The sequence below is a fragment of the Uloborus diversus genome, chromosome 3, assembly GCF_026930045.1.
Source record: "Uloborus diversus isolate 005 chromosome 3, Udiv.v.3.1, whole genome shotgun sequence".
NCBI classification, from domain to species: Eukaryota; Metazoa; Arthropoda; class Arachnida; order Araneae; family Uloboridae; genus Uloborus; species Uloborus diversus.
In genome coordinates, this window is record NC_072733.1 from 44,077,843 (window position 1) to 44,096,517 (window position 18,675).

Below are 18,675 nucleotides of genomic sequence, written 5' to 3' on the forward strand. Positions count from 1 at the left end.
CAAACTAATTCGATGCTGTTGAAAATATTAAATGGAAAGTACTTGTTATTCTTCTTAACCCGTTCACACCAAGCGTCTCACGGGTGCGACGCAACGATTCCTCTCTTATCAACCCAGCGGTACTTCACTGTTACGCGCTCTGATCGACGCTGACGTCCCAACGTCACATATATGCGTTCTCAAAATGGAACGATTGAATTGAATATTCAAACGATAATAGGTGGCGCTAAATGGTTATAACTTTCATCATATTCGAGACACATGATATTTAATCTTCATATACAGGCGTCAGTTTCTTATTTGGGCCTCTCAATGGGATAGATTTATTAATAAAAACAGACAGTGAATCACTGCTCTGCGCATATGATTTATAAGGTCTCAGTTGCTCTTGTTTATATCTTTGCTTCTTCTTTTTTTGTTACGAGTAATTGAAAGAGATATACATCTAGCTCAATAAATTATGGGGAGGGCTAGGAAGGTAAAATATTTTTGCGTATGCGTTCTAGACTATTTGGATTCCCCCGCTCAATGAAAGTACACGAATGATTTAAAGGGGCATCGAAGTTCATGATTATTTTTGAACACTTTCTGATTTTGTTCTTTTTCATTTGGAGACTGGAAAACTGCAATAAAAATGGTTAGCGAAGTGAGTGAAGGGGAATGTTTTCGAGTGCATTATGAAGAAAGTTTTGAGACTTGTTGCGTGGGAATTTAACTAGTTTGAAATTCGTTGACTAAGTTCTTTTAATTAAAATTACATTATGTACAGATTATTATTGCTACATTTTTTTGTTTCAACACTCACGATGTCTGTAACTTTGTTTTTGGGCACATATCACTTACTTTTGTGCGCATAGTTAAAATTTTAGAATTCTACTTATTTCACTCCCTTTTAATAATGTCACATTCTTTATATTAATAACTATAGTAATCAGTAGTACATTGTTTACACAAATTAAAAATTTGAAGTCATTATTTTGAGATGCTGATTTTAAATGAATATTTTGTAAAGTTAGGCTTAACTGCTGTAAATGCTCGGGCCGATGGCGGCGCTTCATTTCGGAACGTTCGGTCCCGTGGCTGCGCTTCGTTTTCCGTGCGCTGGTCCTCAAGGGGTTTTAATGCTTAGGTATGCCGCATAAAAATTATCTGCTCTCAAGTCTTGTGCTAAAAGACTTTTAAATTCCACATTTGCAAGTGAATAGAAGAATAATGTATGATATTTTAGTAATATTCCATGTCATCCAAAACGGAACAACCACGTTTGATTACCATCAATGTCCCCATTTGAGCCGCGACTCATTTTTGCAAAAATGGCGCTTCTTGGGACGTTTCAGGTAATTTATCGAGATACATGTCAAAGTTTAGCGCAAACCAGGAAAAATTAATTTTGTACTTGAATAGGCGAATTCAGGATTTTGTTTTAGGAGAGGCTGAGGTCCTAAAAGTTTTACATCCCTGTTATCTCTAAATGTTTATGAAGTGAGTGAAAGCTCCAAAGGGGGGTGGAGGTCAGTCAGTCAAAGTTTTTTTTTTTTTAAGTTTAATTGCAAAGCATTGAGAACAGTTTGCAATCACTTAATTTGCGCAAAAGTTTCAAGAATTTATTAACTCGTTTATTTAACTACACCATTGATTCAACTGTAATGCCCGACATGGTAGAGTAATTGCGCTCTAAGTTTGGATGCAACGTTTAAGTACGACAAAAGTCACATATGCAGCTGTGTGGGCTATTCACATCCCTGGACGAGTGTTTGACCAGTAAGTACATGAGGCCTTATGTAACCACTTTCCACATAAAGGTCTGCGTGACCCGCATTCTTTAACAAAGACTAATCGGCCGGGGTAAGATGAAACTGAAAAGTGATACAGTTGTGCCACGGAGAAATGGCGGATGAACTGGAAGCAGAAACAGACCACTTCATCTTATAGTACGATAAGCAAGAAAGCGCGAGCAGTAAAAACTTCACTCCTTGCGCGTTTTGGCTGACTTTTATCGCTGCCCCCCCTCCCCACCCGCTGAAACTAATGAGCATAAAATAAAATTTCACACACGAATATACACTTTATTTCAGGTTCAAAGTAGAAATGCAAGGCAGGATTGGAAAACTTTTCATAGATGAAACCAATTAAATTCCAGTTTGCACATCTTTTTTCAAAACAACTCAAAAAGTTCAAACATCCACACTTCCTTTTGTTTCAAATATTTCTTTCCGGCTGTATTTTAAAAATTTTTTACTTCCTTTTTTTTCATAGAAATAACTATAGAAAGCAAACATGGAAAAAAATTTTTTTTTAATTTTGATACCGGTTTTAAGTTAGTAAATTTAAATAAAGAATTATTGTTAACAAAGATTAATTTTCTTGAAGCGAAAGCATGCACTTATGAACTACATTAAGCACATCATTTGAGGGAAAAATGCAACGAGCATGAAATAACTCACTGCGTATACGTGGCCCTTTGAAGCATTAGTAGCTAACATATTAGGAGCATCTCTAGTAAAGTACTTTTGGTATGCCAAAATTCAAAGAAAATAACGTACGAGTTATTCCTTAAATATAACGTTGATATTCTTAAAATTTCCCAACAATTTCCAAACATTATATTTATGGTGATTGAATGTTTCAAAATAAATGATATATAATACTATAGTTCGTTTAATATATAATGAGGATGACTTTACGAGTAAAAGATCGAATAAACTTGAATTGTGGTTAAAATATCGTTGGTTTAAGAAAGCGCACTTCTTATTTTCGTTTTTTGTTTGTAAATTTTATTTATTTATCTCTATTTATACAGTTTTCAGTCGAATTCTGTTACTGAAGTATCTTACTGGTAGTACTTATTATGTTTTTTCTCAAATGTATTAACGAAGAATGCATGATACTCAAAAGCAAGTTAAAAAAGTTAACTTGAAGATAAACGAAAAGCATTTAACGACGTAAAATTGAACACCACCGGAAACTGAGAATCCAACTCCAGAGATATCTAATGCGAAATTTTGATTGCCGCAAGTTTGAACGGGGTAGTTGCTCCTGGCAATCGCCTCAGAATCCGTCCTGACAATTCAGTAAGACATTTTTAACAGAAATAATAAATTGCATTAATGGCAGTAGCGGACTCGTAGGAGTTTTGCTGAGAAATTCCATTTGATACTAGACGGTATCTTTTAAAAAACATTTTTTAATAGATATGATCCAGTATGAAATTCGCATTTTATTTTAATTTGTTTGTACTAAGTTATTTTGTTCTGCTTCCACTAACACATTTTTACAGTTGTTTAAAAAACATATAGGTTGACATAAAACTTAAAATGAAACTGAGCACAGCGGAAAATAACGATGAGCTCTGTGGACTTGAATTCTTTTCTGAGATTTTTGTAAGTGCAAAGCAGTTTCGTCCTCCCTGTAAGCAAAAAAAGCAGTAAGTATTAATAGATGGAAAAAAGCATTATTAAAACACTGGAAACAGTTGACATTTATAGAGCCAAATCTTTTTTAACGATAATATTATTATCGGATACGTGACACTTGAGTTCCTTTTCTGAACATATATTAAAATTTGTTCAAAAGTTCAAGTCTAATTGCTGCACAAAAGAAGTCGATGTGGACTTCATACTACAAACTTTTAAACCGCAGTTATAAAAATTAAAAATTTTCATTTTTAGTCTGTAATCTAGTCCCTATATTTTTAAAATTCTGCCACAGTCATTCTCATTTCATGTATGGTTCGTGAATCTCGTTGTAGAAAACTTCATAGACTTCAGAACCTTTTTTGCCACCTCTGCCTATAATTATTGAGATTTCGTAGCAAAATTTGCCTATAGTTGTCAGTGAAAAGGTTCCATTTTAATCAGTAATATATTGAAATCATAAGTAAAACTAAATTTGTTTAAAAAGCACGGATACACACTAAGAAATAAAAATCGCAGTGGTGTCAGACTAGATATCGCTATGAGGGTGTAAGAAAGAGGTTATTGTTAAACAAGCACAATGCATTTATAGGACGCAACGAGCACAAAAAAAAAAAAAAAAAAAAAAAAAAACAGAGTTAAAACACGTCTTTAGAAGCAGCATAACATCATATCATTTAGTTTGCACAGAAAACACTTGGCTGCACAACGCAGTTGTTGAACAGTTTAAGATAACTAATATAGTAATATACACACTGACATAGAGGGAAAATTACATCGGTAAATATGAAATTTTCTGTTGAATTGTATAACGAGTGCTAAGAAAGATAAGCTCCAAAAGTAGTAGCTTTGTGATCACGGAAAAAATGGTAAATTAATTGTATTAATTGCATTAATGCAACAATTTAGTTAAAACATTTTATGCAAATTGAAAGCAAATGATAAAAAAAGACACTTGAAAGAAAAGCTAAATTCATCTTATTAATACAATATAAATCTGTTAAAATATGTTTTTAAGTCGAATGCAATCGATAACAGTTAAACTTAGTTCTTAATTTTTAACAATCAGGGAACTTGATTAAAAAACATGAAAAGAAATATTTTCAAAGAACATTAAATGAATTCAGGAAAAAATCGAAATTATTTCTTACTGAAGCAAAGTGGAAGGGCAGACGGTATTTTCTAGAGTTACTCATATAATTTTCTATGTTTCCACATAAACCACACAACGATCTAGAGTGTTCTACTGGCACTGCAATGAGTACTTCTCCATATGAATGCCATTGAACATGTAGATGAGAGTCAGTAAAAATTTCAATGCTGGACGTCTTGGATTTTATTAAGATTGTATCTGAAGAAAACGGCAGAGAAACGGCTTCGTCGTCTACCAATACTGATCCAGATTTTAAAATACGAACAGAATGGCAGTTGTGATAGACAGTCAAATTTATTTGAGTAAATTTGTCTCCAACTGTTTCAAATTCAACTTTGAAGCTGCCTTTGATGCAATCTTCTACAAGTGTATATGTACAATTCCCTTCAAGATCAAACACATTAGAGTTGAAAGTTGCGACTGTATTGTTACTCGAAGCAAGGCACAAAGACCCTAAAACAGAAAACATATTTTTTTTTTTTTACAAATGCTGTTCAACGTTTTTATTTTTCACATTAAAGTGTATCAAACATGAGATGCGTAACTCTTCATCGATATTAAATACGAATTAGAAAGACGAAAAATAATACACTTTGCTGGCATATTTTAAAAGTTTTACTTCTAAATTAAGAAGACCATTAATATAATTTTCAAGCATTTAATAAAATTACAATGTAACAGCAATCAAAACATTGTACTTATAAGTATGAGCATCACATTAAATAAGTAGTGATTTAGTCTGAAATTGAAGTAAATTGCATTCACTCTAAGCACATAAACAGGCAATAATTACCAGAAATATTTAAATTTTAAAAGTATGAATCAACAGAATTACATCAACACCCTTATTCAATAATTTATAATAATAAAAATTAAAAAAAAAAAAAAAAAAAAACATTGTTCTGTCTGCTTCAAAATGTTGAGTTGTGCTAAAACATATTGACAAAAGAATTTTCCCCATCGTCAACAACCAAATTTTAAGACTCTCCCTATTAGTAAAGGAATGAAAAATCTTTCTCATTCATTTTGACTTTAAATCATTCTTACTGTTACAATTCCGTACCTCAGGGCCAGACTGGCGTAAGTCGAAAAATTGTGATTTTCCGTTTATTAGTGTATTGTAAAATAATTACTCTACTGTTCAGGAAATATTACAATATTTACAAAATAATCGACAGTGCACCCAATTGTGCAAAATATTACATTGTTCTTTTAGCAGCCATTATTCAAGTGAGGTAACCTATCCACATCTGTTTGAAAGAGCGATATTCATCATGTGTGTGTGTGTGTGTGGACAAAGTTTTGTCATTAAAATCTATTATATACAGGGACATAGAAAGTTTTTTTTCCCCGTAAAACTACTCCTTGACATTTTTAGGGGAGAGAAATTCATTTTTCTGGATGAAATAAACGAAAACAATGTAACCACAATACAACAGTAACCACAATAGCGACCAATTCCATAAAAACTAACTTTCTTACGATGCAATCTGAAATGGACAACGGCAAAGGAAAGAAGAGATGTGTTGTGGAATGTGGGGTAGAGGGAAATAGCAGGGCAAAGAAATATTAATTGAGATCTACTAATATTCGGTGCAGTATTTATTTATTTAATATTATGCTCCTTTTCATTTTAAGTATTTCTTGAAATCAGTCAAATTCAAAGAGGATGGGGCAAGAGTGAAATTGTTCATTTCTGTACAAGATCTTCGCTAACTGCGTTACGAACGTACATACACCTCGATAACTTAACACTCAATATGCTTCCGTTTGTTGAGATCATGAGATATTTCTTAAAATCAAAACTTTTATTAAGTATACCTACTATATACAAAAACACAAACATGTATTGTTATTATCTTTATAGCTAACACTAACACAACTGCCGGTTCATCCTTCAACACCAAGTTTCCCTACTTTTGATGTACATATAAGTTGCATAATCGTGAGTTTAGGTTCGTGGATCCTAGTGACACCTATCACTTTGAATATAAAAAAATCCATGATAATATGCAATTTTGAATAAAAATGTACGTCTGAAAATTAATAAGTTAAATATATATCTAACAATTTCTAATTTAAATAACTCTGTTACATAATTTATAAAATCACTTAGGTTTTCAAAAATGAATTAATTCATTCACATTCCTTTATTGAATAATTAACTCATTTATTCAAGCATTCATTTATTTATTCACTATTTTATCTATTCAAGTATTAAATTACTCATTTAATAATTTATTTATTTATTGCTTCATCATTCTTTCTTTTATTTACTTAATCATTTGATCAAAAGTCTCCTTAATTATTAAAAAGAAAATATTTCACTTAAAAAATATTTAATTTTTCACTTTGCTCTATGGAAATTTGTTTTTTGGAAGGCACAAATTTACAACTAAAAATAAAACAAGGTTTCAGCGCAGATGTTTTCATAAAACACATTGCTCTTTCTTCATGTACCTTAATTTTCGAAACGAATTTCCTATTCATTTCCTTGTTCATTTTGAAAAAGGTACGTTATACTAACTATTTCACTTTGCCACACATTCCTCTACTATTTTGATTTTTAACATTTGGAATGTTAGACATTTTGTACTTAAAAAATAAAAAAAATGTTGAAATATTTTCTTTCAAAAAAATTCAACTTCCCTTTTTTCTTTTTCCATTATTTTTAGATAAAACAGAAAATGGGAAGACGACTAAACTTCACTAAACTTTTAAGACGCATATCAGATTTTCAAGACATGAAATACGCTTGTAAAGGTTGTAGCAATACCTTTGATTACACATAAATATATTTGTTTTATAAATTATATATGGTTATGTATATTAGTCGTTTATAAATTTGTACACTTTTGAAAAGTATCTAATTAGAGAAATGTCAGTTATTCGCTGAAAATACGTAATTGTGAATTAGAAAAAAATAGTTTTACAAGTTACTCAATAGACATAATATGTGAAGAAATAACATTTCCGGGCGTATTGGCCGTGGTCGAAATGGAAAAGAAAATCCAGACGCTTCGTCAAGCTCTGCGGCTGACATCCTCATGGGATGAGTTCGATGAGACTGAACCACACTGTCAGTCGCATCGAACTCAACCACTGAGGATGTCAACCGCAGAGCTTGTCGAGAAGCGTCTGGATTTTTTTTCCCATATCAACCACGGCCAATAAGCCCGGAAATATTATTTCTTCATATTGACGTCGGCCGTGAAAGCCTTAAGCAGTTTTTAGACATAATATGATTTTTAACAATACTATTTTTTTTTTATTTGCTTCTCATACATAAAAAAACTTTACATATATTATTTTGTTATTTTCTATCTTGTAATTATCGTAATTTTTAACGAAAATCTCAGGACAACACTAGCGAGTCAGGCATTTGGTAAATAATTACAACTTATAAACTAACTTAGTACTTTCAATTATAAAGAGTCATTAAAGTGGCGACAAAAAATTGTAATTTACTTACAAGAAACGCATTTAGAACAGCATTCTCCCGGCAGATCTGTCAGATGCTCTTCCTAAAAAAAGAATATTTTATTTGTTTAAGAAAATTCATATGAATCGATGTTAAATGATACACCCAACTCCAAAAATATTACGACGACAATATTTATGGAAAATATTTAAACACTTACAGGCTCACAAGTATTAGGTTTACAGGATATCTCTTCGCAAGCAATTTTGCCTCTGTTGCAGGAACATGTCTGACATGATGAAGTCCACTTTTCTCCATCCTTTATGAAATAAATAAATGATTCACCATCATTTTTTAAAATTGAAGCAGTACGTAACGATACATAATAAAATGGTAAGAGCTAGACTTAACAGATACCAGCAAAATGTAGGCCCGATCTGATCACACCATGAGTGGTTATAGCCTGGGTTAAGCCATAAAAATGTATTAAATGATATTAGTACCCAAAAATCTTAAACAGCAGTTTAGCCGTGACCCTCATGGGTTCCAAACTACGTTTTATCCAGTTTGCTTGATCTTTAAACTATGCACATAAATATATATTTCCCCCTAAAAATAATTGGTGATACCTTTCTACATTATTAGTTTCACTCATTTTATGTTGTAAATTTTTTCACTCATTTTTTTATTGTCCTTTTTTTTTCTTTCTTTTTTGAACTTTTACGGAATTAGAAGTATTTATTATACTTTTGGTTTCGTATATCATTTCGTAGCGTTGTTCGACTCTATAAGATTCACTTCTTCTATCACAGCCAATCTCTCTCTCTCTCTCTCTCTCTCTCTCTCACACACACACACTTACTCACTTCAAGCACCTGACAATGTCTGACGTATTTCAGCAAAAAATTGGTTTAAACATCAACTGCGAAAACATTTCATGTTCGAAGTATAAAGCAAAGAACTAGAAAAGTAAATAATATAAAACATACCAAATATCTGTATTTATCGTCTTGGCAAAAGCTATCATCTGTTGAGAATGAAAAAAAGAAACGAGAAAATTAAATTACAGATAAATGATAAAGTAACTTACAATTCATAAGTAAGTTCAAACGAGAGGTTGCAAATAAAGTAATCAGCGAGTTCTAAATGTCTTGATTTTGGAAGAAATAGAAATAGTTGCTTTGCTAATCACGCGCATTGAATAATAATAAAAAAAAATGCATGCAAACTTTAAAATTGACTAGTTTTTGATTCAAAAAATAAACGATATTAAACTGATAAAATAAATAAATCGTTAGATATATTTCACGATACTTATTACATCACTTTCGTTTCGATTCCACTTCATCATCAAACATCGGAAACGATAAATAGTAACAAAATTCAAACGTAACTGTTTGAAAGATGTCTAATGAGATTGAAGAAAAAAAGTATCCCGGTTAGAGTGTTTGCATTTCATCATAATTTATTAAACGAGAACCGAATATTGCTATCGCGAGATTTTTTGCATCCTGAAGTACCAAAAGATGGAGACATAAAAAGATTAGCCAACAGGTTTAAGTTCTACCAATAAAAGACTATATTGCATTTCTAGAAGCATCACATTGTAGTCATATGGTGTGATAATTTATAGCTTTATTTTACTGTTTTTGAAGTGGAACCGTATCAAGTTTGCTCTCACTGTGAAGATAAACGCAGCGCTTATATGATGTTATTTGCCTATTTGTCCTCAGCTCGATTATGGCTATTTCAGACTGAAGAGCCCAAAATAAGAGAGAAACTGCAATCTCTGTATGCTGTAAGTTAGCTGCTCGGTATTGTTTTCAAAATAAACTTTTTTTTTTCAATAATTAAGTTTCACAATATGAATAAAAATTACATGCGAAATATAAGTATAGATATGTTGTTACTTTTTCATATTTGTATGCGTACTTATACTCGAAAATCAAAAAATAAAAAATTGAAAAATTAAGTAGATTCTTAACTCATTTAAACACAATAATTAATAAGCTGATTAAACTCTCCGACATACATCAGTTTGTTAATCAACAAATGTTACCTTTGCAATGGTGACCATCGGCAGCTAAGAGCATGCCTCCTGGACACGTACAGTGGTAGGATCCATAATCATTAACGCAAGTATGAGAGCATCCACCATTACTGTCCAAACATTCATCAACATCTTGAAATAATTGAATGAATTTAGGTTATAACAGAAATTATGAAACATTAAACTAGTTTCACATGTTTTCAAAAAATATAAATTGGAATAGGAATGTTATTATATTGCCCTTCTTGAAAACATAAAAACTGTCACATGTTTTATCTTCTAGAGTAGTGTTTCCCGACCAGTGGTCCGCGAACCACTAATATTCCGCTAGCAATTTTCGTGTGATTCGCGAACAACTAATGAAAAGTAATCTTAAAATAAGTCTCATAGATGTAATTAAATTTATTTAAGAAAACTTTTGGATACATCTCATTTGAGGTGTCGGTTTGTGAGTCTGTCTAACTTTTGAAAGCATAATCCGATAGGAACAGAATGGGGGTGGGGGGGGGGGACTGACCAAGCCTAATTCATGGACATATCCAGATTGATGCCACTTGCCCCTCCTGTGTTTCTAAAGTAGTTGTGCATTGGAAAACCAATAATACATACTTATATATTATAGACTAATCGTTGTACACATTCGAACCCCCCCCCCGTTCCCCCGCACAAGTAAGTTTAAATGAAAAATTGTACATTTGCAAACCAGCCGTATACACTGCAAGTAAGCGGTACACATTTGGAACGTTAAAAGTGTTCCAGTTTCCTGAATGTGAACTAAAATGAACTTCGAATGTATTCGGTAATAAAGGAAGTGCTCTGAAAAGTTTTTCTAATGTGTTCCGTTAAAGAGAAAATGCTTCAAGAGTGACTCGAATGTGTTTTACTAAGGATCTTTATTGAATTGAAGTTTAAGAATACATTTGATAACACATTGGGTGTACATTTGAGAGTACTTCGGAAATCACTGCTTTCTTTGCTACAACGATGATGGTTAGATATAAAGTTGATTTGTTGTAGTACTACAATCCTGTTTGTGAAAATTGCAACACCACGAAGGACTTACACGAGTGAGCTGAAAATTGCAGGAAATGTAAAGTAGGGTATGATATGCAAATGATTATAATTGCAGACCGGTAGCGCATGCGTATGCTCAGCAGCGCCCTCTGAGCGGCGGATCTAACCGAATATAAATAGACGGCTGTAGCGAGGCGTGTATGATTATCGGTGGTTATATGCTAGAGTAAACGTTAACTGAATCTTTACTATGCCTCTTCGACGAAAGAAAGCGAAATTTGCGCAAATTTCGGAGTTTGAACGGGGCACAATCGTCGGCCTTCGTGAAGCTGGATTGTCTTATCGTGCAGTAGCCACTTGTGTGCAGCGTAACAGCAGCACAATCATGCGGGTTTGGAAGCAGTGGAAGGACGAGGGTCGGACAGCTAGGAAATCCGAGAGTGGACCCCGAAATGTGACGTCAGCTCCCGAAGACAGACACCTGGTGCGTATGGCGCTGACGGACCGCACAGCTTCTTCTAGACAATTGGCAGCACAGTGGTCAATAACTACAGGTGTTTCATTGTGTGCTTCATCAATTCGGAGACGTCTGCTGCAGCGTGGGCTGCGCGCAAGGATTCCTTTATACACGATTCCTCTCACGCAAAACCATCACCGCCTGCGGCTACAATGGGCCAATGTGCATAGGAGCTGGCGTGCTGATTGGCAGCAGGTCGTCTTTTCTGATGAATCTCGCTTGAATTTGTGGCAGCATGATGGCCGAATTCGTGTCAGGCGCTATGCCAGTGAACGGCGCATTCCGGAGTTCAGTATAGAACGCCACAGTGGACGAACACCCGGAGTTATGGTCTGGGGTGCCATAGCATATCATGGACGATCACAGTTGCTACAAATTGTGGGCAATTTGAACAGTACCCGATACATAAACGAAATTTTACAGCCCCAAGCTATTTCTTACCTGCAAGGATTGCCAGGGGCAGTACTTAAAGTTTATGGTGTACTAAACCACTACTAAACAAACAAATTTTTCAAATCAAGTACACTAAAAGAAAGCACATATAATCTTCTTTGTTTTAAGATAAAAACCACTTACATCACTGTATAAATTAGAAAGATATCAATTAAGTAGCATAAGCTTCGAAAAGTTTTGAGTTCTTCCAAAGCGAGTGTTTCCTGTAAAACAGTTCCCGACAAAGCACGTGAATTAGCTATAAAAATCATTGGCTCACTACGCGTTTGCCCCTTCGTTGATACATTCGGTACCATTTTTTTGACTGCGCACAACCCCTTCTCTCATTTTCAGCGGGTGGCCCGTATTGAGACCACTTCCTCTATGTGGTATGTAAAGATTAACGTGTTACGATTCAAATCCTGAGGTTTCACCATTGAATTTGGGCTCCCAATCTTTAGATTTTAGAATTCTTTAAAAGCTTTTTAATTCGAAATTTGAACAAGGGATCTCAATCACTAGATCACGACCCCAAGGCATTTCTTTTGTTACGCTAATTAAAATTCCATCGTAAAAAAGTATGTTTCATTTATGTGCTTTTTATAAAGTCTGCCATTTACTTTTCGTTTTTACAAATATTCCAGGTGATTTTTTTCTGGTTAGCAATTTTTTACACTCTAGCACTTTTGCTCGTAAACGATCCAAGCGATCGACCACCCTGTAAACCAATGATCGGTTAAACGGACCGAAAAAGAATGGATCGCTGGAGGTCCTACGGAGTTTAGATTATGTTCCAAGTTATTCGTTTACCTGAATTATTTTTTGCTCACTTTTGAGAAAAAATCTCCTTCCATTCAGTATATTTTTGTAGAGAATTTTATTATCTGCTGCATTTCATACATTTATGAAATTTGTGTTTAATGGTTTATATGAAATACATATGCATAGTAAAGCAGAAAAGTAACGTTTGAAAGAATATTCTGAGCTGAAAAAATGTAATAAAAGTTCTACTAAGTATCGGAGTCTAATTTAAGAAATCTTTAAAGCATTTAATTTAAACGTGACCTAATACAAATATGTGTTTCATGAATGTACAATGCATATATCGTATCGGTTGGTAAAAATTGGGTCTCGATATAAAAAACGTTTAAAACCACCAGTTCAGAAGATCATTTTTGGTAGTCTGCCTTTGCGTTTTTTTTTTTTTTTTTGGCCTCATTTAAATTCCTCTTTTTAATTTGCCATTCAATACGTGAATAAAATTTTCAGATTTTAGAAACTACTTATATCAAAGCAATTTATTTCAGTAATTACTTTTATCAAAGTAACTTATAAGATGTATTTTATAAGGCAGTTACAACTGGATGACGTAAAAACAAAACAATAAATACATAAATACGATGAAAGATTTTAGGAAAACACGTTGGATAAACTGAACGTGCACTGTTGCAGTTACTCAAAAAAATTTCAATGGTATATAAGTGTTTATTTAATTTGCCATATTAAAAGATAAGTAAAGGGTGATCACAGAAAGGATAAAGGGAAGTTGTTAAGGATTTTGGCCTTTTCCTGTGAAAATTTCCGAATTCAATATTAATAACGCAGTTGTAGGCTATTTTTTAAGTTCAGGAAAGGGCGTAGGAAGATCTCACCCGAAGTTTTATCGAATCTAAAGTCTTAAGAGAATTTTAGGCTATCTTTGCTGATGCAAAGGTGAGGAGACGGGGGTAGGGACTTCTAGAAAAAAGTTTTAAAACTGTAAATTTAGGCCATCTTTAAGGAGCTTTGAGTAAAGGATTCGGTGAATCATTTCACCCAAAAATGTTTTGAGGGTGAAATATTAAATACACTATTGTAACTTAAAGTGGAAAAGTTGAGGGGATATGGGATATATTGGACGCAAATTTCGTTTCAACTATCTTTTATGATGTGAAGGGAAGATGAAAAGGGGGGAGGGTAGCAGGTCGGGGATCTTCCTAGAATAATTATTTATTATTATCGAAAAACTACTAAAAACGAATGTAGTATATATGTCTTTTAAATGTCTAAAAAATACCTTTTCCTATTTTACTATTTTAGGTAATATTTACCTGGTTGTACGAAATTTTTTTTAAATGTGTGTGTTTCAACAGTCAAACTAAATTTTCAAATATTGTGTTTAATGACTAGATGTGTTTGTTGTACTCAGTATAGTCAGTATAGTGTTATTATGTGCGTACGTTTAAAATATAAGATCCGATATGTATTTTCATTTTAGCTGCGTAAGTCAATGATTATAGAACTTTACATTTTCTTAAGTTATACTTGAAAATAATCACTCGCCATTTGCCAAAGGTCGCTGCTTAAAAACCCAACCGGCCACAGATAATCATTACATTCTTGATTTTTCATACCTAAATCATTTCTATTTTGAAGCGATTAGTTTGTGATGAAAAAACAATCCCAAGTTCACACATAGTATTATATATTGCCAGCCAACAAATAATAAAATCCACTATTAATTTCACTCTCATGACCCTACCCCTCAAGAAGCAAGCGCAAACTTGGAAGCTTGTGCAAAAGGTTTGAACACACATTGGGGGGGGGGGAGGCAAATGAAGGGCATTTTTGTTAAATCTCATATGGCAATATTTTCTTTTACAGCTTGTATTTGAATATAGTGTTTTTACTTTCTTTTACATAGTAAAGGAAGTATTGCATTCGCGAAAAACTTTTCACACAAAAATCAGCCTACCCCCGAATAAATATTGAGTTTTTTTTCGACCCGACCACACGTGCACCTAAGAACGTGTGGACGCCTGAAACATCCATTTTGACGATCCCTGAGTCAACTTCAACGAGTTTTCTTGTGACGTATGTATGTGCGTATATATCTCGCATAACTCAAAACCAGTATGCCTTGGAAAGTTGAAATTTGGTAAGTCGACTAATAATGGGGTCTAGTTGTGCACCTCTCCTTTTGGTTGCATCCGGATGTTCCAAAGGGGTTTTTTACACCTTATTGGGGGGGGGGAGATCATTAATTTCGATGCCAACTCAAGTGGTGTTATAATTTGGCGGACACTTGGCGATATCGCCAGGCTTTTGGTCGCCAAATTTTGTCGCCAACTTAGTGACAAATTTGGCGGTTTTTTTTATTTTTTATTTTTTATTCCAGTTAATCTAGCCACAATTGGCGATATTTAGAGAGTTAACCATTGACTTACATTAAAATGGCCAATAATGGGAAATAAAACTGTGCAAAACCGTTTTTTTTTTGCTTCGGTTCGCAACCAACTAGGGGTGAAAATATTTACAGTGTTTCCTTCCTTACTCCAAGGCACTATTATCATTGAATTGGCGTAAAGGAAGTTATGTGATGCACACATCAGCTAGCTTTTTATTTCTATGGAAAAATAAGTAAATAGAAAGTTTTGTATAAAGTAGCTTCTAATGATAAAAAGGGGCTACTAAACTAAAAGGGTATACCAGCCACTGTCGAATAAGTAAAAATTTTAAATTTCAGGTGTATCTTGAGACAATTTAACTTTTTATACAGCAGGCAGCATTTAAAAGTATATTTGCAAAAGTTTCAGTAGGAATTTCGGTAAGATCAAATGTTATTTAAAGAAAGTTGCATTATTAAATATCTGTACTATTATATTGACTGCATTTAGGAAACTGATATGACCCGTGCGTGAGAGTGGGAGCACAGGGCATTGAGAGAGGCTCATAAAAGCAGCTATATTGTGAAACCATACAATTATTATTAAATGCAGGTTAAGATATACACGTTACACTAAACATATAAAATCAGTTTTAAACGACAAGACTTAAAAAAATAGTTAAAACCATAAATTATTTGTTAAATAACGTTTGATGCAAAACAAAATATAAAAAGTTTTAATAAACATTAAAGAATAAGAAAGTGCGAATGATGGAATGTAAAAGATAACCAAAACTGCATCGTGAAGATATTATTTCTCTGCTGTTTTTTAACCGCCACAAGCTATAGCTTTTCAGAGTGTTATTTCAAGTTTGGACACGAAATTTCAGAATAATGTATTCATATTAATTACAATTCATAAGGTATTTCATTAGGGTAATTCACCGGAGACTAAGATGGTCAATGCTCCTTTTGTGTCAAAGACAGTCTGTAGGAGCTAAGAAGAACTTTTCATCCTTTTTTAGAGACGGCCGCCAGAATTAACTTTCAAGCACTAATGGCTCTGGACTACTAAACTGAAATCGTCTGTGGGCGATTTGGTTCACAATATAATCTGCGTTCGAATGCATCACTGCCATTGAGCTATAATACCTTGCAATATAGCTCAATGCCCACTGATAATGGATGATAGTCGATTTTGAAATACTGGAAAGACCAATTCAGTTACCCCCCCCCCCCTTCCTTCTTCTTTAAGTACTACTGCAAATGTCGCGATGAATAATGTGGAGAAGTGGTATCAAACTGCCGATTAACATTAATCAGTAGTTTTCGGCAAGACAATTTTACGCAGACGTATTTTTACTTTTGGTTGTACCGTCAACAGTATTTGGTTAATGCATTAAAACAGTATGGCCAAATAAACGTTGTCGTATCAATACAGAATTTATTCTCTTTCTGTATTACTTTCATCTATCATTCGATATAGCAGAAGCATTTTATTAAAACAGTAGCTTGTCCACTACCTGATCTTAAATAAGAAAAAAAAAATGGATATCACGTTGGAGCTTATTTGTCACCATTGATATTCTGAAAAAATTGACTGATCCAAAGAAAACACAATGATCCATAGTTCGCAGTTTTCAGGCTCTTATGATCTTTATCATTCATAATTTTTAAAAAAGATGAATCAGGTGCTAAGTTATTCCTGAAAGATGAATTAATGTTCTTCAAAAAAGAACGCCACATTGGACGAACAACATGTAACGCATTTTATGTGCATAAAACTGGTCAACACTGCATCTCACATAAAATTAAATACACATAGACAAAAATGAAGACTAGAAGACTATGTAAAATTTTTGCAGATAGCTACAAATTATAAGGTATAAATACTAAAGGTATTTATGAAAAAAAAAATGTTGAAAAAAAATTTTGCAGTATATTTTACAAATATTTTAGTCTTACTTACCATATTCACATTTTCTTCCTGTGAACTCTTTACTGCAACTGCAAAATCCATATTCATCCTCTGTTATACATTCTTGGTCATTTTTACAAGAATCGATTTCACAAGCACCAATAGGAAATTTGCATGAATTCCCTAGAAATATTTTCCACTTGAGCATTATTATTTAAAAGTAATCAATTTTTCATTTCTTCATACCCAGAATGGTTTACTAAGACCTACTTGTAGCTACATATAATTCCTACTTATGAAAGCCTACAATATATATCTACCGCGTTCAACAGCGGACTTAGATTACGGAACTGTTTAAGAACTTATATGTTGAAAAGATTTCCGTATATGCATATTAATTATGTTTTCCTGCAGATAAATAAAAGAAGTTAGGTTCGTATGAAAATAGGATACAAAATATACATCTGCATGGTAAAATTAAATCTATGATTACATTTGAGTAGCTTTATTATTATTGAAGTGTGTGCGCGTCCGTCTATGTGTGTGTCTGTAACCCTATCTCCCAGGGACTGTCAAAGTATACGAGGTCAATAATGGTACCATTAGATACCGGACAGCCAGGGAAAGTCCTTCTGCCCCATCTCACTTTATTAAAATTAAGGGGCCGGACATCTAGAATGTCCTGGGGTCATCCAGAGGTAAAAGCTTTAAAAACATCAGTTTTCGTCTGCCGCAGGCGGCATTAGAACATCACGGGGAGGTGAACGGAGGTTGGCGAGCGAAGTGAGCAAGGGGAGGAGCCTCCTGGTATGTATATAAATTGTGTAATAGTTTGAAAAAATTGTATCAACTGGAAACAGATGAAAAGAATTTAAAAAATCAGTAAACTGATGATATGTTTTTTAACCAAAGAAAACTTGCGCGACGAAGATTTTTTTTCTTTTTTTAATTGTGCTTACTCCTGTACAAAATAAAATGCTTTAACATTTTGAAACGGTAATCTTTATTAATAAAACTAATAATCAACGTAAATAATTTTAATCGTGTAAAAAATACTTGCTGTATTAAAGCTGTAGTGTAGCCCCTTCATAGTGATCTTAATATCAAAGCAGGGAGCCATATTGTTTTGTAAAGAGTAATATAGCAATTGGATGAGTGTATAAATTTTTGATGTAGAAGAAATAAATTCTAGAAATACTTTCACTTGTAATTTAGTCCTCTCTAGTGAAATTTAGTAAATGTAAAGCCTGAATTGTCTGATACGGGTTTCATCTAGAATGTGGCCAGGAATGTACTTCTTTATTTTACAACTTTTAGACAGATTGAATGCTTAAAACATCGGAGTAAAATCTTTAAAGTGTTAAATATATTAAAAGTCATATTTTTACTGTACAAAATCTCTGAATTTTATTTTAAAACGATTTAACAAATAATTACCTAAAGTTTCGTTTCCATAAAAACAATGACAGCTGTCTTCAGAACAGGTTCCTAACTCTAAAATAAAAGTATGTATTGAGAAATCTTTATAGCAACTTTGATACTAAAAATTGTTTTAGTAGTTTGTAAATAAAATTGAAAAAATTATTCAAAGCAATTTTAAAGTTGATCAGCT

At 33.2% G+C, this 18,675-nt stretch overlaps 1 protein-coding gene across 1 annotated transcript in view; it reads right to left on the reverse strand.

Annotated features, from left to right (window-relative positions):
* Positions 1-2,058: 2,058 nt before the first annotated feature.
* The window catches only part of LOC129218247 (sushi, von Willebrand factor type A, EGF and pentraxin domain-containing protein 1-like), a 120,799-nt gene continuing 104,182 nt past the window's right edge, over positions 2,059-18,675 (reverse strand). Inside the window, exons 25-32 of the mRNA XM_054852471.1 lie at positions 18,501-18,557; positions 17,115-17,246; positions 10,047-10,169; positions 8,977-9,014; positions 8,208-8,306; positions 8,039-8,090; positions 4,565-5,019; positions 2,059-3,406 (exon numbers count right to left, since the gene is read on the reverse strand). Of these exons, the coding sequence (XP_054708446.1) occupies positions 3,272-3,406; positions 4,565-5,019; positions 8,039-8,090; positions 8,208-8,306; positions 8,977-9,014; positions 10,047-10,169; positions 17,115-17,246; positions 18,501-18,557 (1,091 nt within the window). The 3' untranslated portion in view covers positions 2,059-3,271. The remainder of the gene's footprint in view (positions 3,407-4,564; positions 5,020-8,038; positions 8,091-8,207; positions 8,307-8,976; positions 9,015-10,046; positions 10,170-17,114; positions 17,247-18,500; positions 18,558-18,675) is intronic.